The 25,604-nt window shown below is 49.3% G+C and overlaps 5 protein-coding genes across 10 annotated transcripts in view; 4 read left to right on the forward strand and 1 right to left on the reverse strand.

Annotated features, from left to right (window-relative positions):
• The window catches only part of abraxas1 (abraxas 1, BRCA1 A complex subunit), a 28,932-nt gene extending 25,564 nt beyond the window's left edge, over nt 1-3,368 (forward strand). Inside the window, exons 5-10 of one of the 4 annotated variants that reach the window (XM_086096696.1) lie at nt 301-337; nt 410-673; nt 742-852; nt 911-995; nt 1,485-1,596; nt 2,721-3,368. In XM_086096696.1, the coding sequence (XP_085952822.1) occupies nt 301-337; nt 410-673; nt 742-852; nt 911-995; nt 1,485-1,596; nt 2,721-2,959 (848 nt within the window). In that variant the 3' untranslated portion in view covers nt 2,960-3,368. Of the gene's footprint in view, nt 1-300; nt 338-409; nt 674-741; nt 996-1,484; nt 1,597-2,720 lie in introns of all 4 variants that reach the window. The other 3 variants (XM_086096697.1, XM_086096694.1, XM_086096695.1) reach the window with 3 other exon arrangements.
• mrps18c (mitochondrial ribosomal protein S18C) lies at nt 2,992-4,663 on the reverse strand. The gene is made up of 6 exons (XM_086096698.1): nt 4,534-4,663; nt 4,389-4,456; nt 4,238-4,321; nt 4,020-4,077; nt 3,861-3,920; nt 2,992-3,123 (listed from the first exon to the last, which is right to left on the reverse strand). The coding sequence occupies exons 1-6, from the start codon at nt 4,607-4,609 to the stop codon at nt 3,047-3,049; spliced, it is 423 nt and encodes a 140-aa protein (XP_085952824.1). The 5' UTR covers nt 4,610-4,663; the 3' UTR covers nt 2,992-3,046.
• On the forward strand, nt 3,973-11,943 carry helq (helicase, POLQ like). Of its 2 annotated transcripts, none has more exons than XM_086096693.1 (19): nt 3,973-4,130; nt 4,214-5,200; nt 5,327-5,869; nt 5,953-6,131; nt 6,221-6,421; nt 7,160-7,232; nt 7,304-7,401; nt 7,953-8,051; nt 8,122-8,267; nt 8,348-8,587; nt 8,801-8,942; nt 9,028-9,132; nt 9,865-10,054; nt 10,149-10,306; nt 10,828-10,926; nt 11,011-11,184; nt 11,289-11,402; nt 11,493-11,627; nt 11,689-11,943. In XM_086096693.1, exons 3-19 carry the CDS (start codon nt 5,494-5,496, stop codon nt 11,767-11,769), a joined length of 2,610 nt encoding a protein of 869 aa, XP_085952819.1. In that variant the 5' UTR covers nt 3,973-4,130; nt 4,214-5,200; nt 5,327-5,493; the 3' UTR covers nt 11,770-11,943. The 2 variants fall into 2 exon arrangements, with proteins under 2 accessions (XP_085952819.1, XP_085952818.1); XM_086096692.1 differs by having other exon boundaries at nt 5,407-5,869.
• A 438-nt stretch (nt 11,944-12,381) lies between these two features.
• Nucleotides 12,382-18,217, forward strand: hpse (heparanase). Its single transcript, XM_086097660.1, is given in 12 exon segments — nt 12,382-12,618; nt 13,584-13,789; nt 13,885-14,007; nt 14,249-14,422; nt 14,922-15,093; nt 15,176-15,223; nt 15,377-15,529; nt 15,531-15,656; nt 16,572-16,686; nt 16,759-16,883; nt 16,958-17,107; nt 17,208-18,217. Coding segments are annotated over 12 exon segments (1,755 nt in total). The 5' UTR covers nt 12,382-12,415; the 3' UTR covers nt 17,368-18,217.
• Nucleotides 18,218-18,279: 62 nt separating this feature from the next.
• On the forward strand, nt 18,280-25,408 carry pisd (phosphatidylserine decarboxylase). 2 transcript variants are annotated; one of them, XM_086097521.1, is made up of 9 exons: nt 18,280-18,333; nt 19,352-19,395; nt 19,503-19,636; nt 21,022-21,156; nt 21,574-21,675; nt 21,910-22,033; nt 22,872-23,030; nt 23,995-24,155; nt 24,818-25,408. In XM_086097521.1, exons 1-9 carry the CDS (start codon nt 18,290-18,292, stop codon nt 25,046-25,048), a joined length of 1,134 nt encoding a protein of 377 aa, XP_085953647.1. In that variant the 5' UTR covers nt 18,280-18,289; the 3' UTR covers nt 25,049-25,408. The 2 variants fall into 2 exon arrangements, with proteins under 2 accessions (XP_085953647.1, XP_085953648.1); XM_086097522.1 differs by lacking the exons at nt 18,280-18,333; nt 19,352-19,395; nt 19,503-19,636 and adding an exon at nt 19,770-20,932.
• The last annotated feature ends 196 nt before the right edge of the window (nt 25,409-25,604 follow it).

The raw sequence follows: 25,604 nt of genomic DNA on the forward strand, positions 1-25,604 counted from the left end.
GTTCAATAAACCAAACATAAAAAAAACATACAATGTGTAACATGAGCATACTGTAGATGTTAGGCTATGCCACTGAGGGCTACGCACAGAGCCTAATTTTAATGACGCTGCATTGCTTCCGGTAGAGCTCAGTGCTGCACTGGCATGATGTGGCTCAAAGTGGTATTACACTCATTGCAAGCAATTCCAAATTTGGATGGCTTCGCATTGGCTATATGGTGTTTCGCTGTATTTTGACGTCAAAAACAAAATGTCCACATTCTCCTGCTGTGACCTCTGAACCCATCTGATGTGTTGCAGGCATCCACAAACACGTTTGTTGCCACAAACTCAACACGTGAGTCCGCATCACCTGACGGAGGCCAGACAAAACGTACGTGTGCATATTTGTGCGTCTGTATGTGCGCAGCTGGTACGACGCGGCGGGACAAGTGGACGTGGCGGCGGTCCGCAGGCTCTTGGGGGCCAACCGTCCGGAGCGCGTGATTGGCTGGTACCGCCAGCGCAGGAACTCGGAGCAGCGAATGAGCATGCGTGAGAAGGCGGTGCACGAGAACCTGAAGGTGGCGCTGCGCGTGCCTCACGCCGTCCTCCTGCTGCTCACGCCCGCCGCGCTGACTGAGGCGGGCTCCACGCACCGCGCCGAATACGCCGCCTTCCTCTCCAGCAGCAGGTGATGATGTCACAGTGTGGTGCGATGATGTCATTCTGACGTGATGTCATCATCGCCACGGTGTGAAGGCAGGTCCCCGTGGTGGTCACCAACTTGGCGTCGCTGGACCATCAGGCCTACTGGACGGCGTCCCCGCTGTGCTCGGCCCCGGGCTACCGGCGCGCCGTCGGCCAGCACAGGTAACGCGCTCGCGTGGGCAGATGTGGGCGGAGCTTGTGAATTTGTTTCCTTTCCAAGTTCCAAGTTGTTGGACGCCAGCGGCCAGTTGGCGGACGTGGACGGCGTCAACGCCATGAACGAGTCGCTGCAAGACGAGCTGCAGGTGAGCTCGGGGTCCTCCCGCGCGATGGCGCTCTCTAGTGCTACACTGACAAATCAAGGAGTTTATTTTTATTTTTATCCAAAGCAGTCATTTACAGAAGCGTATCGCATTCACTTGAAAACAGAAAAAAACTCCTGTTTTTCTGACTGTTTTGGGTGAGCTTTGTTATTAATTTGTTTTAATTTTCATTAAAAAAATATTCAGAAAAATGAGGGGGAAATTATTTAGAGGGCAGTTTGTAACTTTAAAATGTATGTAACTTCTGTCCAGGCCATGTTTGTAAATGAGAATTTGTTCTCAAATATTTGTACCAGGTGAAATAAAGGTTACAAAAAAAGTATTTCAGTGGATTTAAGCGTATTTAGCGAATATTTCAGTCGAGAGGAAAAAAAGCCGAAATAGCGAATGAGGAAGACTTCCCAACGCAGTCGCTGTCTGTCAATCACCTCCTTGCCCCTCCCCCTTCCTGTCGCACCCTGGACCAAACAGATGGCGTGTGGCGCCGTGGTGGACAGCGAGTGCGCCGTGCAGAATACGCTCGCCGACGTTTGTACCCTCAGGAAGAAGCTCCGTGACAGCAAGTCGGCGTTAGCCAGCAAAGGTACATTCAAAACGACAAAAAACAAGCGTATGGATGCATTCGGGTAAATTTGTTAACGAGTGTGCACTGCTTCGCGCCGACCACGTGGAAAACGCGGAGCCTTGTTGAAATGTCGTCAGCTTATTCAGAGTGGCACAAAAAGGTGTGCCGCTCCAATTGAGGACACGGTGAGCCGCTTACGCGCCGTCAGGCAGTCCGGATGAAAACGGTCCAAGCAAAAGACAACCCTCGTGCAAGTGCAATGCGAAATCGGCCATTAGCCAAAAAGATGATCAAATACCTCAAACGCAGCATCCGTTTCACACTCGGAAGCGTGGCCACCATGTTGGATGTGGCAAGCATTTTGCCCTCAACTCTTAGCAAGGCTATTTTAGTTAATGAAAACGAACACAATGGCTGCAAATCAAGACATTTTTGTTAACACAATCAAATAAAAATGAAATTGCTTTAAAAAAACAACCCCAAAAGTACTTGAAATCACATTTTATCATTTTAGCCAATAATGATAATACAACCCTTGAAATTTTTGATTTTTTTGATGGTTGTTTTCTAAATGTCTTGGTTGTGTTACTAAACTATACTTTTTGCACACAAAACAATGAAATTATAAAAAAAAAAAAAACGAATAAAAACTAAATAAAGCAAATCTAACCTGCTTTGCAAAGTAATTAAAAACAAAAAATGCAGAACGAGACGCTTAGCTGCCATATTGGATGTGGCCAAGCGTCAAAACCGCGTTGGCGTAGCAAGCATTTGAGTGGCGTAGTGGATGTCGTGAAGGCAAAGGTTACGTTTGGCAATTGACCCTGACGCATTCGCTGTTGTGCGCGCGCCCCTCCCAATCATTTGGGAAGGCAGCCGCCATTCAAACCCAATCAGCAGCTCGTGCGTGAACACATTCCATCCGGACTGCCTGATGCACCGGCGGAGTTACGGTTACTCACAATTACTATGATGTCTATTTCTAAACATGTCCAACATCTCATTAGCATAGCAACTATTTGACCTTGAAAGATCGACCACCATATTGGATGTGGCAATGAAGATAAAAATACCTCATTCACGCAACAGCCATGAACGCCATTCAGCAAACTGATGATGCGTTTCCCATTTCCTGTCCCCAGCAGAGGGCGCACCTGTCGCTAAGAGGAACGTGCGCCTCCAGCTGGCCATCCGCACGCTTTCTGCCCACACGCCGCTCTTTGCCTCGTGCACGCTGACGCTGGACGCCTCGCCCGTGCTGGACGGCGCGCGCAACCAGATGAATCTCCGCCCTTTGTCGCCAATCACGCCTGGCAAAGGGTCAGCCGCCGCGCCGCCGGCCGGCAAATGGAAGCGGCGCAAGGCTGATGCCACAAACTGACGCCGTCAACGGCAAGAAAGACAGCGCAGTCAGCAGTTTGGACGTAATGTCCATTTATTGGCCAATGGCTGGAACGAGGAGGCGGAGCTAATCCACATGTTTGATGCTGCAGATGTTGGGGTCCCGCATCAACTCAGGATGTTTGTGTGTCACCGACATAAAACCTAAACATACGCAAACACATTAGAAGCCAAATTGTTTTCTTGGTGCCATGCAACGACGTTGAAGTGAGCTTTGTGGCGCCATCTTGTGGTATCTGCATGCACAGGTGCCTTAAGATAAGAGGAATTCCATCCCCGTTGACATGAAAGGAAATGCCATCAGTCCATTCGAGACCCAAAAAACTAAAAATTTGTGAAAATGTTTTGAATGTAGCACTGAATAAAAACTTGTAATTTTTTTGCATCGATTCAATGGATATTGTGCTGTGTGCACTTTGGCCACCTGGGGGCAGCATAACATACGAAGGAGGACAGCCACAAAATAGTTCGTCACTCGTATCTCAAGGCACCGCTGGGTAGGCAATGGACTACATGCCACGGAGGAGGCGGGACTTTCAACCATCAGCTTTGTTTCCGTTTCCGTTTGCGCCGTGTGGGCAGCGTCACAATATCTGCGCTTCCGGCTTTGCGCCCCTCGGTTGCGCGATCCCGCCGACGGCTGCGAGTGTGTCGTGTCTGTCTCAGCGTCGGAAGCATTTCAGAAAGCCGAGACAGGAGGGCACGGTTGGGGGGGCGCGGGGTGGGGGTGCGAGTGCTGGAACGCGGCCAGCGGTGGCCGGAAACAGCGCTGATGTGTAAAAGTCGGAAGTCCGTGGCATCTACCCCATTGGGACCCTTTGCTCTTTGGGTTGACGTTAACGTATGTAAGGTGAAGAAAAAATTGCGTGGCGTCGCGTTACCCATAGCGTGCGCCTTCTTGATGGCTTTGGAGATTTCTTTTTGCTTGCGCCCGCACAAGCCTGACGTCGACACATTTGAAATGGTTGGTTAACCATCCATCACGTCAAAGGCGGTCACAAAGTGTTGTTGGGCCCCGGGGGGCGGGGGGCGGGGCTTACCTGTGATGTGGCGGCCGTAGATCCTTCCCGTGTGCGGCGAGATGAACTGAGACAGAAGCTGCACACAAATAACACGTTATTAAGGATTTTTGGGGTTGGTTTATAAAAATCGTAAGTTATTGATTTGTATTTATTTATATATACATATATCATCATCAATGAGTGTTTTTCTGTACTTTTTCTTTTTCGAGTAGAAGAGCAGATGGAGCGACACCTACCTGAATGTTCTTGAAGTCGACATTGACTTTGCAGAGGACGCAACCTTTCTGCGGCTCCTTGTAAGGATTGTCCATCTTGACGAACTGCCATTGGAGATGTGACGTCACGTCAGGTCTACAATTTTGTCCGAGTCAAGAACGAAGAACTCACCAGGTCGTGTTCGGTTTGCTGTTGGTGCGCCGGGCGGTCAGATGAAACGGACGACACGCTCGTTACAACTGCAACACAACAAGGAGGGTTAGCATTAGCGCAAATACGACAAACGCTGCCATTTACGACGAGTTACAATGTTAACCTGCAGGCTTGCTCGCCTCTGTAAGGCGCGAAAGGACACCAAATAACAAACGATCTATTCGCTTGAGAGGGAGCATTTTGGAGCTACTGTAACCCGGAAGTTGTCTTCATCTACTTCCTGGGCGGCCCCATTCCCCCAATTTTTTTTATTTCGTTTTTTTTTTAATTCCTACTATCTTACTGTTTTTTTTTTACTTATTATTTTTAGTTCCCGCGGCAAATTGCTGCTATTGATAGTTATGTTGAAATAAAATCGTTAAATGATCAATTTGGAAATCGAAAAAAGAAAAGTTTGTCGAGCGAGGTACCACGTGACCACCCACGAACCGAACCCCGGTGAGGGAGCCCGGATGTCGCTCACACTTGACAGAAGAGAACAAACAACTCGACACGTTTTACGAAAACGTTTTGCGTCTGCACGATGTTCGGTTGCGCTGGACAATAAGGTCAAGCACATATAATGATAATATCATAATCGTTTGTCAGGATTATGATTGCGTGTTAGCGGCGTTAGCTTGCTTTGTTTGTAGCATGCGCTTTCCGGCGGGTTCGAAAGAAACGAAATGTTGAAGTTCATTTTAGAAAAAAGAAGACCTTCAAGAAAGGAAGGATGACTTTAAAGTAAGAAGTGTTTCATCATCATCATGGATGACAATCAGCAGCTGGAGGTAACATTTCTTGGCTTTGAATGGATATCGAGATTTGAGTGATGTAAACAATTGGATGGGGCAGAAAAGAAAATGAGCAACGCTGATCTGAACTCAAACCTTGTGTGATTGATGATTGTTGTTCAGACTGCCGGTGCTCCTTAACCCGCTCAACCGCGGCGACAAAAGACACACTTGTCTTGACGTGCTGTTTTTGCGACCGTCAGCGCGGCGACAGCGAAGACTTGTTCGGCGACGATGACGGTCTCCTGGCGGACGAGTCCCTGTTGGCCAAGCTGGACCAGGCCGACAAGATGGTGGCCTCCGGGGACGACCGCCTCCGATCTGAATCCGTCGCGGACGCGCCGGACGCGGACGCGGACGCGGACGCGGCGCGGGAAGCCAAGAGGCGCAAAGTCGACGAAAGCTCCGCCCCTTCCCGAAGTTCGCCGAGGAGGAGCGTCAGCGATCGCGTGAAGAAGATGCTGCGATGCAACGCGGCGGCGCCCGCCGCCTCCTCCCGCTCGGCGGCCATGAAGGAGGAGGCGCTGAGCCACGAGATCGGCGGCGCCGTTCGGGCCGCGGAGGCGGCGCGGACCGCGCACGCCAACGACCTGGGACCTTTTTTTGGACTGCCCGCCAAAGTCAAAGAGCTCCTGTTCACGCTGCGGGGAATCCGCAGCCTCTACGGTGACATGGCGTGACGTCACAGGATCGCATGATCGCATCGCATGACGACGGGCGCGCCAACGTGTGTTTGTGTGCGTGTGTAGCGTGGCAGGAGACGTGTTTGGGTCTGGAGTGCGTGTGGGCCAGGAGGAACCTGATCTACACGCTTCCCACCAGCGGCGGCAAAACGTTGGTGGCCGAGCTGCTGATGATGCGCGAGCTGCTGTGCAGGAACAACAACTGCATCTTCGTCCTGCCGTATGTGGCCCTGGTCCAGGAGAAGGTAATGGCCGCCGCCGCCACGGTCGCCGCCGCCACGACGGTCGCCACGACGGTCGCCACGCTCTAAAAAGCATCCGTTTGAGCGCGCAGGTTCGCGGTCTGGCGGGCTTGGGTCTGGAGCTGGACTTCCTGGTGGAGGAGTACGCGGGCAGCAAGGGCAGGTTCCCGCCCGTCAACAGGCGCGATCAGCGCTCGCTTTACGTGGCCACCATCGAGAAGGCGCACGCGCTGGTCAACGCGCTCGTCGAGGACGACCGGCTGCGGCGCGTCGGCCTGATGGTGGTGGACGAGGTGAGGCCCCGCCCACATGTGTGCGCGCAAAAGGAACACTTCCAGAATTCTGGGCTTGCTTGAGTCGCACCTTGAACATTTGTCATTTTTGTGTCCGCTTGAAAAACAAAATGGCAGCAACAGCAAGACGGACGTTTTGTCCGCTGAGGACAGCCTAAAAAGCCTAAAAAAACGCAAAAGCAGCTCAACAAAATCATCATCAGTCGTCTTCGTCATTCAGCCGCCATTTTGCAAATCTTGGCAATTTCAGACGAGATTTGTTCCGATTCAAACATTTAATAAATAATTAATACTTTCATGATTGACGTTCATTTGACTAAAACGAAGTTTATTGTTGAATTTTATTATCACAAAATTCAACATATTTAAAACCGTACTTAAAGCTTTGAGGGATGAAATTGAATGTTTTTTTGATCACTTAATTGACAAATAGTTTAATTGATTTGGAATGTTTCAATTCATTTAGTTAATTAATTAACTAACTACTTTTACCAGCGTTTTGAAATTTTGTTTTATAAAATGTGATATTTTGTGAACGTGAACTTTTATTTTTTTATTATTATTAATTCATTTTTTTCTTTAGAGCTCAGTATTGTTCATTCGGTAATTTTACCGATTTGACATGTCATCATCATTGCTCTTTTTATTTTTTATCAAAAATGTTTTTTAAATTTTTTTTAAATTTTAATTATGAACGTGAACTTTGAACGCAGCATTTGCGTATTTGTGTGTGTTCAGCTGCACATGCTGGGCGAGGGCAGCCGAGGCGCGTTGCTGGAAATCACCCTGGCCAAGGTTTTGCATCTCAGCCGTAAGAGCTCCGCCTCCTCCGCCGCCGTCGCCGCCGCTGTGACGCCGTCAAGCTTTTGTTTGTGGCGACAGGTGACACGCAGATCATCGGCATGAGCGCCACCTTGGGGAACATCGGCGAACTGCAGACCTTCCTCAACGCCGAAAACTACCACGACGACTTCCGACCCGTCAGTCTCTCGTCCCGCTCGTTCGCCGCCGCAATCCAAATCATCAGCGACATTTGTTTTGCTTTTTCTCGAGGGCCGGGTATCGATTCTAATTTCCTGGATGGATTCCATTTTGATTCACAAGAGATCAATTCCACTTGATTGGGATTCTCTTCAAATCAATGCCATATTTTTATGGAACATCAATTCTTCTTAAATATCAAAGACACGATAAAAACATTCAAATGAGATTTTGCTTCAATCAATCATTGAATCAGTTAAGACTTACACTAAGATTGACATCAGCAAGGGTTCAACAATTGTTCATAGAAATTCAAAAGATTCTGAAACACGGGGGGAAATTATTTCATAAAACACGAAAAAAATAGTCAGAAAACAGAAAAAAAAAAGTACTCGAAAAAGCAAAGCTCCCAGTTTTTGTTTTGTTTTCCCGGTCAATGCAATGCGCGTCCGTAAGACGGCGCGAGATTTTCCAAAGCATCTTGAGAGCGACTTCCTCTGAATCGGATTTGAATTCTTGTTTTTTGTGACATCATCCGCGATGCGTTCAGGTGCGCCTAAAGGAGTACGTGAAACTGGGCGACGGCATCTACGAGGTGGACGCCAAAGAGGACCAGCCTTTCCGTCTGTGTCGCCGTCTGGAGTTGAAGGTACGAGCCCGCCCCCGTCGCCGTCGCCGGCGTTGTCAGCTGTGTAACGCGCGTGTGCGTGCGCGCGCAGTACTCGAGCGCCATGCAGAAGGTGGACCCGGACCACATCATCGCGCTGGTGACGGAGGTGATCCCCAAACATTCCTGTCTGCTCTTCTGTCCCACCAAGAAGAACTGCGAGAACGTGGCCGTCATGATTTGCAAGTACCTGCGCCGGTAAGGCCGCCGCCGCCGTTGCCGCCGTTGCCGCCGGCGCCTTCGCCGCATCATGCTGGCCCCGCCCCCTCCCGCCGCAGGGACTTCCTGCAGCACCGTCAGGCGGACAAGGAGGCGCTGCTGCGCCAACTGAAGGAATGCGGCGGCGGTCGGATGTGCCCGCTTCTCGGGAAGACGGTCCCGCTGGGCGTGGCCTACCATCACGGCGGCCTGACGGCCGACGAGCGCACGCTGCTGGAGGACGCGTACTCCGCCGGCGTCCTCTGCCTCATCGCTTGCACGTCCACGCTGGCCGCCGGCATCAACCTGCCCGCCAGAAGGTCAGCCCGCGTGCCGATGACCATGATGCGGTTAGCGTGCGGCGTCCGCGCCGTCCGCGCCGTCCGCGCCGTCCGCGGCAGCGTTATCTTGTCGTTCAAATTGTGATTGGAATGAAGTTTCGTGCACGTCAAAAGAGAAAGAATATTTGACATTTTAAGACCAGTTCTAAAAATGGACAGATTGAGTGCCAATTGTGACGCCGCCGTCCGCAGGGTGATCGTGCGCGCGCCGCTGGTGGCGCGGGACGCGGTGAAGACCAGCCAGTACAAGCAGATGGCGGGTCGCGCCGGCCGGGCGGGGCTGGACAGCGAGGGCGAGAGCATCCTCATCCTGCAGGAGGCGCAGCGGGACCAGGTCTTCCCGTCCGTCCGTCCGTGCGTCCGTTTGTCCGTTCGTCGGCGGCGGCCGTCCTCACTTCCTGTCACGTGACTGCTTGCAGGCCAAGGCGCTGCTGTGCGCCCCCGTGGAGAATTGTTACAGCTGCCTCATGGCCGACGACCGCAAAAGTCTGCTCGGCTTCATCCTCTCCCTCGTCGGATTAAAGGTGGCGTGCGTGCGTGCGTGCGTGCGTGCGTGCGTGCGTGCGTGCGTGCGTTCTATTGGGGCTGGGGCAAAAGTCGGACTTTAAAAAGAAGCCAACTCAAAATGTCAGACAGGAAATGATGAAGCAAATCGTCGTCTCCAAGTGACGAATGTCGAAATGGTGCCTCGTGTTTGTTTACCTTAAATGCTAAGTGCTAGTGTGCTAATGCTAATCGCAATTGCTAACCGTTTAGCTCATTTTGTTTGTGTTCAGTAATGCACAGAAGATAATAAATGAATAGTCACATTTATGAGTTCATTATTGAGTAAAAAAAAAAAAGTTATAAAAAGTTCATGTTTGTAACAAGGACAGACGGTAGATGTTAAAAAAAAAACCTATTTTGGTTTTGTTATAAAAAAAAAATCAAATTGAAAATTTTAAATCGAATCAGACTTGAATAATCGAGCAATCATAAATAACAATAATAAGCAGCAATCACTGGTTAACAAACAGTAATCAGGGAAAAAATGCTTTTGCAATATACTTGAATGCAAAATTAAATTAATCCGATTGGTTGATTAATCGATTGGATAATTAATTAATAGATTAATCGGTTCTAAAAATATTCGATAGTGACAGCACTACATTAAATACAAAATATCGGCATGATAATGTTTTCATCCCTGATGTGAATGAACAAACGTATTGTTATTATTATTATTATTATGATAAAGGTGCGTGCGTGCGTGTCAGGTGGCGTTGCGCGTGGAGGACCTGGAGGAGTTTGTGCGCGGGACGCTGCTGTTTGTGCAGCGCCAGCGAGCCGGCGTGCATCTGGAGGACGTCCTGCGGCAGGGCCTTGACCTCCTAAAGGTCAAAGGTCTTGTGCACGTGCAAGGCCACGCCTTGCAGGTGACGCACTTGGGCCGGGCCACCTTTAAAGGTACCTCAATCCATCTCCGTTTGCATTGCGTGTTGCGTCAAGCCATGTGCACGTGCACGTGCACACCAATGTGCGTGCGTGCGTGCGTCCTCAGGTTGCGTGAACGTGAGCCACAGTGAAATTCTCTACCAGAACCTCCAGCAAGGCCTGGAGGGCCTTCTCCTCAACTCCTTTCTTCACCTGATCTTCCTGGTCACCCCGTACGACCTCGCCGCCACCTGCACGCCCGACTGGATGACCTTCTACACGCAGGTCACACGCGCACGCACACACACTCTCTTTTGTGGGGTTTAGTTAATTAATTTTAGTGAATTGATTTTGAATTTGAGGGATACAACTAAATGTTTTTTTTAAATCACTTAATTGACAAAATTGTTTAATTGATTTTAAATGTTTAAATTAATTTTAGTTAAAGTTTAAATTTAATAAAATAATTTTAGTGAATTGATTTTGAATTTAAAGTAACAAAATTAAATGTTTTTTTAAATCACTTAATTGACAAATTTTTTAATTGATTTTCAATATTTTAATTAATTTTGGGTAAATAATTTAGTTAATTAAATTTGCAATTAAATTAAAGTTGAGTTCATTGATTTTGAATTTGAGGGATGAAATTAAACAATTTTGAAGATCACTTATGACAAAATATGGACAATGAATTAACGATGAATGATGACGTCACGATGACATCATGATGTGACAGTTGTCACCTGGGGTCACCCGGGGTCACCTGGGGTCACCTGGGGGTGACGTGAAGGCGCTTTGTGTGGCAGATGTCCTTGTTGTCGTCGTCGGAGCTGAAGATGTGCGCCGCGGTGAGCGTTCCGGAAAGTTTGGTGGCCAGGAAGGCGGCCGGGCAAAGCGTCAGCAAGGTCAAGGGTCGTCACGGACGGCGTGCAATCACCAACTTGGCCAGCAGGAGGCACCCCGGCTCACGCGTGTGCGTGTGTTTACAGAGCGCCAACATGTGCACGGTGAAGCGCATGTACCTGTCGCTGGTTCTGATGTCGCTGCTGAAGGACGGCGACGTTTGGGGCGTGGCCCAAAAGTTCCAGCTCAGCCGCGGCTTCGTCCAATCGCTGCTCGGCTCGGCCGCCGCCTTCTGCTCATGCGTGCTACACTTCACGCAGGTCGCGCGCGCACACGCCAAAATCACACACGCCGTCCATATGACGAAGACGATTGCGAATGTTGACGTCGGCACGTGTGCGTGCGTGCGTGCGTGCGTGTGTAGGAGCTGGACACGTTGTGGCCGTACCGGTCCCTGTTGGAGGCGCTGACGCGTCGCCTCAGCTACTGCGTGAAGGCCGAGCTCGTCCCGCTGATGGAGGTGGCGGGGGTCATGGAGGTCAGCACACGCTCGCCACGCATACGCCGCAACAACCAGCCGCCAGCTCTTTAATGGTGTGTGTGTGTGTGTGCGCGCGCACGCGCACAGGCTCGCGCCAAGCAGCTCCACGCCGCCGGCTACACCACGCTGACGCACTTGGCCAACGCCGACGCCGCCCTGCTGGTCAGGACGCTGGAGCGCCTCAGCAGGAAACAAGCCAATCAGATGGTGGCCTCGGCCAAGGTGGGTGTGGCCTGCGCGCGTGTGCGTGCGCAGGCGTAATCGACCGCCCTCCGTGTTTCAGATGCTGCTCAACGAGAGGGCGGCTGCGCTGCAACAGGAAGTGGATCATCTGCTCGCCCGGCCGTCCGACCTGCCGGACTGAACGCGTAACCGTGGCGACCGTCTTTGTTTACCTCCTCAGGTCAGGTTAGCCTAGCCGCTATTTGGGACTGAACGCAAAGGACACGCCCACAAACAAGTCCTACTTTTTATACTTGACTTTTTTTATTCGCACAAATGCATTGTCGATAACAAAATAAATGTCAACAAAAAAATGTTTGGGGTGCAAATCATTGTGTGAATGTCAAATGAGAAGTGCAAGTGCAACGTGCGTGTAAAATGAGTGTGCTTATGTGTGTGGTTTTTTTTCATTGACAATATAGCAACGACTGTAAACAGACAAAAATGGCTGCCAACTGTTGAAAGTCGTGCAAGAAAATGAACCCGTAGAAAGCGTTGCTGGGGTCGCCTTTGAAATGGAAACCAGACGCACTTCTTTGTTGGTTTTTATAACTTTTTTCTTAACATTTACTCTGGCTTATCTTGTTTCTCGCAGTAATAACTTTATTTGAGAATTGTTGGCAAGCAACTTAAAAAAACGAAACGTTTTCAGGGTCATTGTCTGTTTCCCGCCCAAAACACGGACATGTTTGGTGTGTGACGTCTAGGGGCGTGGCTGCGAGCCCAACGCGCGCACAAACAAACACGCGCAGCACACAAGCTCAGGCAGGCAGACGACGTGAGCAGCTATGCCGGAAGTGGCGACGAATTGGCGCCCGTTTTGGGCTGCGTGTGTGCTGTGCGCGCTCTCGAGCTCCATCGAGGCGCGCGCCCGACGGAGGGTGGCGGGAGCGGGCTCGGTTCGGCAGGTGCACCGCGTGGACCCCAACTTCGTGTCCGTCACGATCGACGCGAGCCTGGCGGAAGACGAAAGATTCATGCGCATGCTCAGGTCAGACTTAGCCACGTGACACGAGCCTCGCTTCCGCATTTGCGCGTTTAGTGCAAAAGTAACTTTCAAAATGTGAGAACTTGTAGAAATTTGTAGTTGTGGAAAAAATGAAATGTTTTACTTGTGGCCAAGAAAAAAAAAACGTACTAAAAAAATGAAATTGGAAGCTGTAGAAATGATAACTTGTAGTGAAAGAAGTCGCCGCTAGGTGTCACAAGTGTTTTTATTGTGCTCGTCCAGACACGTGACTTTTGCACCAACTATCGCACGGAAACAAATTAGTACTTGAAGAACTCAAGTCAAGTCAAGACAAGTCGTTTTTGCTACAACTACTGCAAGTAATCATATCACAAACGTTTAGTTGCCCAAGAAGTACAACAAATATTTCTATAGATTACACCGACGCATTATTTATATTTATTACAAATTCTCAGTTTGTTACTTTGCACCAAATGTACACTTTTTTTTTTCCTATTCCCTAAATTGTAATCTTACAAGAAAAAAAGTCAGCCACAACATTAAAGCTAGCTCACAGCAAAAAAGGTCGAAATGTTAAGAGAGAAAAAAATGTCCGACATAATAATTACTGAAAGAAATATGAAAACAATTTCAAGACATGAGCAAAAAGTGCAAAAAAAAGATTTACGAAATGACAAACAAGTCATTTCAAGGCATATAAGAAAAAAAATGACACAAATGTCGTAAGCAAAAAGCGTTTTTATGGAACAAACGATTCATTCAAGCGTATTTCCCAGGAAAGATCCATAAAAAGTGAACGTTTCAAAACAATGAAACGCAAAATGTTTTGGGGCTGTGAGTCCATTTTAGAATGGGCCATCGTGATTTCCTAGGGATGACCATTTGAAACTGGAAGCTACGTGTTGCATTTCGTGAGTTTGAAAATCTTGACCACGTTTGATGTCGCACGCGTGCCTTTGAAAGTAAGTTGCGTGTTTTTGCGTCAGCTCCGCCAAAGCGCGCGTCTTGGCCGAGGCGCTGTCGCCGGCGTTCGTTCGCTTCGGAGGAACCCGGCAGGACTTCATGGAGTTCCAGCCCCAGCGGAAGCTTCGGCCAGCCAAAGCCAGACGTCAGAGCGGGTGCGGCCGCAATCAAATCAAGTGGCCAACCGGCAGCCGTCTCGGGTCGGGAGGGTGTGGCTTAGCTGGAAAAGGTTAGCATTGCAAAAGTGGTTTTCGGAAATTCCGCATGCTAGCTTAGCAGGTTTGCCGACGTCATCACTGGCACGCTATGCTAACCGCGTTACAGGGTCGCAGCCCAGAGTTCTTTCGGGTTGGTGGGAGGAGCATCTGCTGGCGCAGTGGCGCAAGCAACAAAGGCGACTGGCCAAGGAAGACGCCAGCGGGAAATACCGGCAGCTAAAGTTCACAGGTAGCGTCGATAGCGGGCCACTTCCTGTGCCGTCACTTCCAGAGGTCCAGAAAGTAAGAACCCTGCCACAGTTTGGCTTTAGCCTCTCGTGCTAGCTAGCTAACTAGCTCCCTAGCGGGTAAACAAACACCCGGGGAGTTAGCTAGGGAACTAGCTAGCTAAAGCCAAACTGTGGCAGGGTTCTTACTTTCTGGGTCTGGATTTGCCACCTCTGGCCTCTTCCTGTTGTCCTGCCCGGCAGAGAGCACGCTGGACGAACTTCACGCGTTTGCCAACGCGACCGGCTTGGAGCTCATCTTCGGACTCAATGCGCTGCTCAGAAACGCCGACAACAGTTGGAACGGCAGCAACGCGCAAGCGCTGCTACGCTACTGCCAGGAGCGGCGCTATCGAGTCTCGTGGGAGCTCGGCAACGGTGCGCTTCCTGCCGCCGCCTATTACTTCCTGTTGTCACTTTTTGTTCACAGCCTGATGCAGAAGCCGGTTAGCGAGTCTTTTTATTTTATATGGGAAATTTCATATTCACAAAGCTAATCCATGCTTTAAAGTCTTTTTGGTTGATATTCTTCATTACATAGAGCCCCTTTAATTGTAAACAATAAGAAAGGTCAAAAGATTTTGAAAAGATTTTCTAGTTTGTTGAATTGAAGTCTGTCATTACATTTTTATTTCGGGGTTATCATATACATTTGTAATTGTAGTTATGATGCGACATTGAACTGCAAAGTCTGCGTGTTTGAACATAAATGCTTGTTGTTTTTTATTTGTTGTTACGACAGAATTGTCCATTTGTATTCTGTCAATAAAAAAAGAAGAAGAAGAAGCCGGTTAGCTGCTTTGATTAGCTTAGCACGGGAAGCTAATGAAAGTCAGCAAGCAGCCGGTGACCTTGTGAACTGACGTTTGACCTTCAGAACCAAACAGCTTTGAGAAGAAGGCGGGGTTTCGCGTGAGCGGCGAGCAGCTGGGCCAGGACTTCACGCGTCTCCGCCAGATGATGTCACAGTCGCCGTGGCACCGCAGCGCACGCCTCTACGGGCCTGACGTGGGCCAACCTCGAGGACGCACGCTGGACTTGCTGGACGGGTCCGAACAATCGGCGAATCTTTGGTCCAGCTGAATCGCATCCATCCACTCCACCCGTCGTGACGTTCTTTTGACTCGCCAGGTTCCTGCGCAGCGGGGCCGACGCCATCGACGCCTGCACATGGCACCAGTGAGTCTGTGACATGTCACATGACCGATTGGCATGTTACATGACATGTTAGCATGCGCAAGTGGAAAACGATGCTATTTTTTTTTTTTTGCATTTTCTGCACACAAATCACATTACAAGCAATCTGACATGATGTCACGGCGCGTGTGCTAGTTACTACGTGAACGGTCGAGACACGTCATTGGACGACTTCTTGGATCCCAAAGTTCTGGACTCGCTGGCGCTGAAGACCAAACAAGTCATCAAGGCCAGTCGTCACATGCGTGCGCGTGCGTGCGCGTTGCGTGTACCGGCGCGTCTTGACACGCGTCTTCCTGTGTGTGCAGGAAGTGAGGCGCGTGTCTCCGGGGAAGCCCGTGTGGCTGGGAGAGACCAGCTCGGCCTACGGGGGCGGGGCCGTGGGCCTGTCCGACACCTTTGCGGCAGGATTCATGTGAGTCGTGCAAACAAATATTTCGACTGATTGATCGCATTTTTAATTGACTGATAACAGAGATGGCAAATCCAGGTCCAGAAAGTAAAAACCCTGCCACAGATTGGCTTTAGCTCCTGATGCTAGCTAGCTAGCTAGCTCCCTAGCAGGTAAACAAGCACTATGGGAGCTAGCTAGGGTGCTAGCTTGCTAGCATCAGGAGCTAAAGCCAAATTGTGGCAGGGTTTTTACTTTCTGGACCTGGATTTGCTATCTCTGACTGCTAATAATAATTTAAGATAGATTTTTCTCCTAGTTGTAAAGTTATCATTTAAATGTTTATTGTTAGCATTAAGGGACCTATCTATAGTTTTTTGGTCGATCGGTTATTGGAATTTTACTCTACCAAATATCGGCATTGGCCTAAAAAAAAAATCCGCATTGGTCGGGCCCGAGTACTTATGATCATAAATGCTAGTGGTCGTGTTAGCGATGTGATAATGACGTTAAGAGCTAGCATGTCCGTTTTGTGTTAGCCCGGGGGTGCACATTCCATGTGGTTAGCGCACCAGTTAGCTTAATGCGCATCACATGCAGCTCGTGTGCGGAGTCAAAGTAAAAGTTAGCCGGGAAGCACATTTTGTGTTTTCAAGATTATCCATCAAATTGAGTCAACATGATCCCATCATTTGTCGTCAAGCAGAACTTGTAATTATATTTGAAGTGATGTGAGGGAAGATAAGGGATAGTGGGCGGGGCATTCACGTGGTTGAACAAATGTACCTCACGTAACTCAACGTCATTGATCGTAATCATAAATGCTCATCTTAGTGATGTGAAGATAAGAACGAGCGTGTCGTCTCTGTTAGCATGACGAGCGCATTCCGTGTTGTTAGCGCCAGCTCGCTTAATGCGTGTCACCCGCCGTTTGGTCAGGTGGTTGGACAAATTAGGAACGGCGGCCAAAGGAGGCGTGTCTGTGGTGATGCGGCAGGTTCTGATTGGCTCGGGAGCGTATCATCTTCTGGACGAGCGTCTCGATCCTCTTCCGGTGAGTGCTCGCCGCCGTCGGCGCTCTTCTTCGCCTCCCGAAACCTTCTGAGTGTGTATTTTGTGTTTTGAGGACTTTTGGCTGACGCTAGTTCACAAACGCGTGGTCGGCCGCGGCGTCCTGAGCGCCGGCAGTTTCTCCGCACGGACGGGAAGCGGCCGCGTCCGTCTGTACTTGCACTGCGCCGCCGCGCCCAGGTAGGTGACCTTTCAACCAACGGCGCCACCCACGACCGCCTGGGCGCGCTCAAATGGCTGCACGTTCCCGGCAGGTACAGAGAGGGCGCCGTTGCGCTCATTGCCATCAACCTCAACAAAATGGCCGCCAACGTGAGCGTACCGAGCCGGCTGGCGAGCGGCGGCCGCGTGGACGCGTTCGTGCTGCAGTCGGACCGGCCGGGCCGGGACGGGCTTCTGTCCAGGTGACTGGCACGTAGCGGATTGCTGCCTTCTGTGTTGTTGGCGTGTTGGGCAACTTTTTGGCTTGTGGTTTGCATGTTGTTGGCGTGTTGCGTGGCAAAGGGGCGTGACGCTGAACGGCGACCCGCTCAAGATGTCGGGCTTGAGCCTTCCCCAGCTGGACGGACGCCGACTGGTGGTCTCGGACCACGTCGGACTTCCCGCCTTCTCGCTCGCCTTTTTCGTCTTTGCGGACTCGCGACAGGCCGCCTGCGCTGCCTGACCTTCATCGCCGCCATCATCATCATCATCAACGGCAACAGTCATACAGAGCTTGCACTTTCCATCCTTCCAACCAGTGTAAAGTGACTACATTATTATTATTACTGTTGTTGTTGTTACGAAGAAGACGGCTTCCACCCGTTTGTTTTTGTTCATGCAGCAAAATTAGCAAACTCAATATAATCTTAGTTAATGAATTAAAATGTAACCCAATTATGGATCCAAATCGGAACCATCCACTTTCTGGGTTGTTTGATACAAAATGAGCCAAAGTAACTTGACTAATATTTACCAGTTGTTTTACGCTGAAAGACTCATTTCTTGACTCAAGTTGGGTCAAATGGACCCAAGTCTGTCCATTTATGACCCAGCGTTGGATGGCGGTGCACATCACTCGAACCGAACCGAACCGAACGTAACCCTACAAATAAACTTGCCAACATTCAAAGAAGGAATTACAATTTTAGAAGAAGATACATTTGAAATTGATGTCTTTGTTTATATGAAGTGAAATGTATATCATATTATTTGGACCAATGTAACATTTCTTTGCCATCATTGGCAATATTAGGACTAACATTTCTGTTTCTGTCACCTTATGTTTTCTTTCAAAGAGTTCACAAATGTCTGCTGAATGTAATCTCATTTACAAATAGTTTCGGCGCGTCGCTTCGATTAAGACAAATGTTTTTGTTTCTGTTTTTATTCATTCGTTTTTTTCTGACTAGTCTGGAGATTGTTTTGCATTTGTTGCTGTCTTACTTGCTCAAATGAAGCAAAACGGCGTCGTTCACACATGAACGTGATCGCTCCGGTTCAATGTGTTAATAAAAAAAGAACTACAAAACTTGTTTTGGTTTGAAACAAATTGACTGCCGCGAAAGTCGTTTTACGTCATCGAACGTCACTTCCGTACACGCAAGATGGCGGCGTCCTTGTGGACGGTGTGCGGCCGCAAGATTTGCAGGTATTTGGATTTTGGGATATTTTCTTGTGAAATCTTTCAACACAACAGTCCGATTGAAGTTGTGACGTCATTAACGCGCGACTGCGCAAGTGTTTTACGTTTGGCGGAGGGACGTACGACACGCGCAGCGTCCACGTGTGATCAAGCGGATGGAAACAAACTTTCACGTTTGTCTTTTTGTTGAAACAAGCGTTGTCACTTTTCTTTTTTTCTAAACAAAGCTTCCTTTTTTTTTATGGGGTCGAATGTCTTATGTTTTCGTGTGATGTCGGACGAATAATGAACCGCTGAGCATCGGTACCGGTGAAGACTGTTTACGTTTCGAGCTCTATTTTCGAGTGAACTTTGTGACAAACTGGCTTAAGAAAAGTAAAGAGACATTTAGTCCTGGTAATTACACATTTAAACTGTTGTTGCTTTTTATGCGCGCAACATTGTCACGTGATCGTGTGCAGTCAACCTGACGTCACGTGCTCAGGTTGGCGCAGTCCTAATCGAGCCTTGTCGCAAAAAAGTGATGAAGCCCGCTCGGATGAGGGTCCAAACGTCACTTCCGGGATGCCGAGCTGGGCCTCGGGTTGTTTGGAGATTCCTCATTTCAATTGCAGCCGCACGATGTGGCCGCGGTGCAAATTCTAGCCAATGAAAATGCACCGAACTTTGACCCCCAAATCCAGTTGTCGGTTACAAGTGAGCGAGACCCGGAAGCCCACCTTGTGCCATCAAGCCAGAGAAATAATTGTACACAAATAGTCTTTTCCTTAACCATATTCACCTGTGGATGCAATTTTGAAGCTTGTGGTTAAAACAATTAAAATAATAATACGTAGCACATTCAAATGAATGGAATGAGCCTCACCTTTCAAGACCTTTATTGTGAAATCAATCTGGAACCTGCAACTTGACGGACACGCCATGCTATCATACAAACAATACAATAAAAAGAAGCGCAAATGAACAATAACGCATTGAAAGGGTTGTCGCGATGCTAACGCTAACGCTAGCGTGGATGTTTCAGATTTCGCCCTTTGAGCGGCGGACAGCGACGCTTCTTCAACACTGGTAAGTAAAAAAGAAAAAAAGGTTTGAGTCTTGTTAAAGTCAGCACCGTAAAAATGAGGCGGGGACACACTGAGCTGAGGGCCAATCATCTGTCTCCTTTCCGTCAGGCCGCATCTTCCTCTTGCGTCCTCGGCCCCTCCCCCTCCTGGTGGTGACGGGCGGCGGTTACTATGGTTACCAGCATTACAAGAGGCGGGACCCGGAGGATGAAGCCTCGCCCGCGCTGGCTACGCCCACTCAGGTGAGAATTAGGGTCGTGGGGGCGGGGCCTCAGGAGGGAGAGCGGGCGGGGATTCAAACTCCCCGGCGAGTCATCGCGCTCGAGTGGGAATCCAACGACGGCCGAGGACGCGCATGGTGGGCGGCGGCTGGTGTCGGCACCGCCGCGGGCTGCGCGGCGGCCGTGGTGCCGCGCGGCGGCCGTGGTGCCGCGTGTAGGAAGCGTGACCCGCTGCGGCGCGTTGGCAGAACGGGGGAGAGAGGAGGACGAGGAGGAAGGGTGAGGCGAGCGGCGGCTCGACTCAGGTGACACCAAAACACCCGTGTGTGTGTGTGTGCACGTGCACGCGTGCGCTTGGCATGTTTCGTGTGCGTGCGTGTGCGTGTTGGGGCATGAGACGATGCTAATTCCGTTTGATCCCGCGTTAACCCACTTAGTTAGCGCACACGCACGTTTGTGCGTGAGAGAGCAGCTAACGAGTCGGTTCGAAGTCAACCTTTAACGTCGTCGTCCCTCGTTTATCGCCGAGACTCCAAAACTTTCTGCCGTCGACAAAAGCGATTCTTTCTCCATAATTGAAAACTTTTGCCTCGTCCAAAATATGCACGTGAGCTCGGGCCGCTCCATTAGGAAGACAATATTCATCACGATTTTTTATTTTTTGCTACAAAACAAGAACAATGTTTCAATATAAAAAACGATTAAGACAAATACAGTTCACATAAAAACACTCTAATTATGCGACTTCTTTTGGATGAAAGAACATTTATTAAATGAGTTATTTCAAAATGTTAAAAAGGTGCAAATGTATGCATTGAAACAACTTCAAATTCGTATTCATATTTTTTGGGGACAATTATGCAGATTTTGTAATTGTGTGGTGTAATAATTGAAATTGTTTTTGACTTTCGATGAATTGCACGTCCCGAATGTGAGGTGCATCGCTTGTGTCCACCTCTCACTGTAGAATCTGTGACTTTGAATGCATGTGGCCGACGTGCGAACAAATGAGAAGCTTCGATAGGTGCTAAGTAACCGTTAGCCGCAGTGCTCGTCGGAGCTCAGGCACAAATCGGCAACAAATCGGCAACAAATCGGCGCTGTGACGAGGGACGGCCGCCGTGTCTGCTCCCTTCCTCTCCTCTTCCTCACCCAATGTTGAATGAACCAATCAGACTGCAGCTGCCGCGTGTGGCCCGCCGTCACCTGAGCGCGCTCTGCACGCGCGTGCGTGGCTCCGCCCCCTGGCGTCGCTGGCCAATCGCGTTCATCTGCTACTTCCTGCCAGTCCGCGCGCTGCAGCCGCTGGCCAATCGCGTGAGGGCCCGACTCTGATTGGACGCACGTGAGCGGCGCCGGGCCGGCCGCGCCCCCTCTTGACCTGCAGTCTGCCGTGCGTCCTGCAGGTGGCGCTGTATCGCTCCTTCCCCACTCGCCTGCTGTCTCGAGCGTGGGGTCGCGTCAACGGGGTGGAGCTTCCCACGTGGCTCCGCAAACCCGTCTACTCGCTCTACATCTGGACCTTTGGCGTCAACATGCAGGTCAGAGCGCACGCACGCACACGCACGGTCATGGTTTCCACGTTTCCTGCAAAACGATGTTACAAATTTGATGTGATCTTTTCAGCGAAATTCTTTTTTCCGTCATTCCTCGCAATGCGTTGAGGGCAGAGGTGGCAAACCCAGGTCCAGAAAGTCAAAACACCGCCGCAGTTTGGCTTTAGCCCCAGGTGCTAGCTAGCGAGCTCCCTAGCGGGTAACTGAGCACCCGCTGAGCTAGCTCGGGAGCTCGGATTTGACTTTTTGAACCTGGATTTTCCACTTCTGGTCCAGGCCCCGAATGAGCAAAGCGCTCTTCACTGTCAGGCGGCAAAAAAACATTTTGTTGGTGCTGAGCGTTGCGTTGGCATTTTGACTGGCGGCGCCCCCTTGTGGTCACTGTGCTGTGCCGTCCAATAGGAAGCGGCAGTGGAGGACTTGCGTCACTACCGCAATCTGGGAGAGTTTTTCCGGCGCCGTCTTAAAGAGTCGGCGCGGCCGCTTTGCTCCGCCTCCTGCCTGGTAAGATTTCCTCAACAAGCTCCTCCTTCTCCAGCGTTTGGCCACAAAAACAAACGAATGAAAGAAAACGAATGAATTTGTGATGATGATGATGATGATGATGATGATGATGATGATGATGATGATGATGATGATGATGATGATGATGATGATGATGATGATGACGATGATGATGATGATGATGATGATGATGATGACGATGATGATGATGACGATGACGACATGTGGTGTCAGGTGTGTCCGGCCGACGGCAGAATCGTTCACTTTGGTCGCGTGCTGAATTCGGAGGTGGAGCAAGTGAAGGGCGTGACGTACAGTCTGGAAAACTTCCTGGGGCCGCAAGATGGCCGCAGCAACTGTGAGCGACAAAACGACACCCGCGCCAAGCGGCTCCCGAAATGATGAGCATCGTGATTTCCCGTGCGACTCGCGCGGCGTCACTCCTCAAGTGACGCCGGTCGTGAATTTGAGCTCAAATTTTGAGCTTTACGTTTTGAAACAAACGCCAGTTGTGATGAATTCATTCGTTTCTTGTTTATTGCACAGAATTTGGATTCACACTCAGTTGAATCAATTTTCTAATATGAACTTATGTTTATTAATTATACTTTGGTAATTGTGAAATGTTCAACCTTTATTGTATATAAATATTATTTTCAAGTTTTATATATTGAAAGATTTTTAAAGAAAGATTTTACTATTAAACAATGATGAACGTTTACTACCACCAAAATTAATCAATACAATTTAACACATTTTAAAAAATAAAAAGAGAGTACAAAAGTACCGAAAATTGGTACCGTTGAGTACTGGTATCGATTCCCAGGTATCGAGTGCGGGAACAGTACCGGTTGGAATGTGAAAGGTACTGATCCCGATTGCTGGATCCACGTCAGGCGTGAAAAGGAAAATCGATTCAATATTGATTATTTGATTATTTTTTTAAACCCAGCCTACTAATTAGGGAGGTAACGAACTTGAACGATAGAAGGGCCAAAACATGCCGTATGAAAATTAAACGGCACTAAAAAAAAAGTAGCCACCAGAGGGTGCTAGAACAGCACAAATGGAAATCACCCTGACTTTGTTCTTAGCAGGTGTGCTTTTAATATCGTGACGTGCCGACGCCGATATTGTTTTAACGTTGCGATATCGCCGTTGTCGTCACGTCCCTCCTCCTAATGTGACCCCTTCAGTGACCCCGGGCGCGAGCGCGGACTCGTGGTTCCGGGACGGCCTCCTGACGAGTCCCGACAACGAGCTGTTCCACCTGGTGGTGTACTTGGCCCCCGGCGACTATCATCGCTTCCACTCGCCCGCCGACTGGACGGTGGCGCTCAGGCGGCACTTCACAGGTCAGCACGTCCGCTTCCTGCTTCCTGCTTCCTGCTTCCTGCTTCCTGTGGTCAACGTTGTACGTGTGTGAGGGGGGGCGGGGTGGAGCTTGCATTGGTGGTGTTGCAAAAGGTTTTGGCTTGTGGTCGTGCGAGAGGCTTTTTCAGCCAGTGTGAGTTTGTTTTTATTATTATTACAAAAAAATGTCCATCCTGCGAGAGTTTTGGGTGTGATTTTGCGTGAGAGGTTTTTGTTAGTGTGAAAAGTTTTTGATGTTCAAGGTTTTTTTGGGGTGTGTGTGATCGGGCTGGGTTTCAAAATCGATATGTATGGATATCGAATCCATATTCCTTTTCATAGGCCAATATCGATTCATAAAAGCACGAATCCACACTTTTAAAGCGAAACTTAATGTGCCTTCTCGCCTCACGGGGGAATTCGACATACCTGATTCATGTAACGGCTTTGGATTCCATTTTAAATGTAAATATTCATCTTTTTTTTCATGCTAATGCACCAAGGAAAGCCGAGATACACAAATTTGACGTCGGGAGTCGGACAGCGTTGGGCCGACGGCGTTCGTCAGTGGATAAATGACTGCGTGAAGTCGGATCGAGTTGGAATATGTCGGAGGTGTGAATGGAATGGAAGCCATTTTGGAAGTGTGAATGGAATGGAAGCCATTTTGGAAATGTGAATGGAATGGAAGCCATTTTGGAAATGTGAATGGAATGGAAGCCATTTTGGAAATGTGAATGGAATGGAAGCCATTTTGGAAATGTGAATGGAAACGAACCCATTTTGGAAATGTGAATGGAAACGAACCCATTTTGGAAATGTGAATGGAATGGAACCCATTTTGGAAATGTGAATGGAATGGAAGCCATTTTGGAAATGTGAATGGAACCCCCAGCCCTGGTGTGCGCGAGTACAAGAGAGAGCTTGATTGTCGCGGCTAACCCAGCGAACGCGCGCGCCGGTCAGGTTCGCTGCTGTCGGTGAGTCCGGGCGTGGCGGGCCGGGTCAAGGCGTTGTTCTGCCTGAACGAGCGCGTGGCTCTGAGCGGCCGATGGCGGCACGGCTTCTTCTCCTTGACGGCGGTGGGCGCCACCAACGTGGGATCCATCCGCATCTACTTTGACCAGGTCGGTCGCCGGCCCCGCCCACGCACGCACATATCACGCCGTATATGATGACATCACTCGCATGGTTTATTTCATGCTGCAGAGGCTCTGTCAGGTCCAAATGTTATTCAAATGAGGGGGCGGTCCTAAGCGTGTCTTGGGTTGGGCTCCGCCGTTGCAAACTGTCGAGTGGGCGGACAAGGAAGTCTCGCCGGCGCCACCAACGGACGGCCATCTTGTGTGTCACCACGACTCAAGCGACGACTTGTGCTGACGGTAGGCAAGATGGCCGTCCGTTGCTGGCGCCGGCGAGACTTCCTTTTCGCCGACCCGCTCACTTGATGGAAGCTTGCGAGGGCGGAGTTCAACCCAAGACACGCTTAGGACCGCCCCCTCATTTGAATAACATTTTGTCCTGACAGAGCGTCTGCAGCATGAAAGCAGAGCAATTGAATTTGTTGATTGATATTTAATTGTATTTATATTTATATTTACTTTTATTGATTGATTGATTGATATATTGTTGTTTTTATTTCCATTTTTGTTCATTTTTTGAAATATATTTTTTATATCCGTTTCTATTTTCACTTTGAGGCATGTATTCATTCATTCATTCATTTTTAATTGTGGCCGTTTTTTTTAGCTAACCTGGCCTCGGAATGGCCGATTTGTGTCACTTTCAGGAACTGCAAACGAACGCGCCTGGCGACAAGAAAGGCCGCTTCCGCGACCTCCGTTATGCAGAGGGGGCGGAGCCGGCTAAAGGGGGCGTGCCCCTGCAGCGGGGGGAGGCGGTGGGCGAGTTCAACTTGGGCTCCACCGTGGTGGTCCTTTTCGAAGCCCCCAAGAACTTCGCCTTCAGCGTCAAGCCGGGACAAACGGTCAGGGTGGGCGAAGGGCTGGGCAGTCTCTGATTGGCCGACCGGCTGACTTGAACTTGAACTTGAACTTGAACTTGAGCTTGAAAGGGCGGCGGCGAGGGGTGAGATTGAGGACATATCCCACAATGCCCTGCAGCTGCTGTAGCGGGCAAATCTTGAAATGATCCAATTGGGTCAAAGTCTTTTTTTTCTTTTTTTTTAGTTCAACAACGCCATCTGATTTAAGCCCTGCTCCTAAACATGTTTTTGGGGGGAGGGCCGGGGGGGCTATCCCCTGTATTTTGGGGAACTCCCCCCCACAGTGCTTGCGGTCTCCACTCATTCACATTTTCCCACAATCCTCTGCTGATTCACAATAAATAAACAATTCTTATGAAATGATAATGAGCGTCAGTTATTGTCAGATTTTTGTTATTTGTTCAAACTTGTCAATTGTTTGATTGATCCATCCTCCACATTTTTTGCAATGGCATATTATATTGAGCATCAATTTGTTTGGGTTTAGGGTCACGATTCCTGCTTATTTGCATTTTCAACAATCAAGATGGACGCCCGTGGTCTATTGAGCACAGTAGTTGCGATTGTTTTG

Source organism: Leptonotus elevatus, chromosome 15 (assembly GCF_054856555.1).
Source record: "Leptonotus elevatus isolate MCC_2025b chromosome 15, RoL_Lele_1.0, whole genome shotgun sequence".
NCBI lineage: Eukaryota > Metazoa > Chordata > Actinopteri > Syngnathiformes > Syngnathidae > Leptonotus > Leptonotus elevatus.

Bases quoted from the DNA above. Each gene is read 5' to 3' on its own strand.
- pisd (XM_086097521.1), top strand. From the start codon at position 18,290: ATGGCGGCGTCCTTGTGGACGGTGTGCGGCCGCAAGATTTGCAG. The intron at 19,396-19,502 runs GTAAGTAAAAAA...CCTTTCCGTCAG, and splicing joins GCGACGCTTCTTCAACACTG to GCCGCATCTTCCTCTTGCGT. The intron at 21,676-21,909 runs GTAAGATTTCCT...ATGTGGTGTCAG, and splicing joins TTTGCTCCGCCTCCTGCCTG to GTGTGTCCGGCCGACGGCAG.
- helq (XM_086096692.1), top strand. From the start codon at position 5,177: ATGGATGACAATCAGCAGCTGGAG. The intron at 9,133-9,864 runs GTGGCGTGCGTG...CGTGCGTGTCAG, and splicing joins TCTCCCTCGTCGGATTAAAG to GTGGCGTTGCGCGTGGAGGA. The intron at 11,628-11,688 runs GTGGGTGTGGCC...TCCGTGTTTCAG, and splicing joins AGATGGTGGCCTCGGCCAAG to ATGCTGCTCAACGAGAGGGC.
- mrps18c (XM_086096698.1), bottom strand. From the start codon at position 4,609: ATGCTCCCTCTCAAGCGAATAGATCGTTTGTTATTTGGTGTCCTTTCG. The intron at 4,457-4,533 runs GTTAACATTGTA...GTTGTGTTGCAG, and splicing joins AGAGGCGAGCAAGCCTGCAG to TTGTAACGAGCGTGTCGTCC. The intron at 3,921-4,019 runs GTAAGCCCCGCC...TGTCGACGTCAG, and splicing joins CTACGGCCGCCACATCACAG to GCTTGTGCGGGCGCAAGCAA.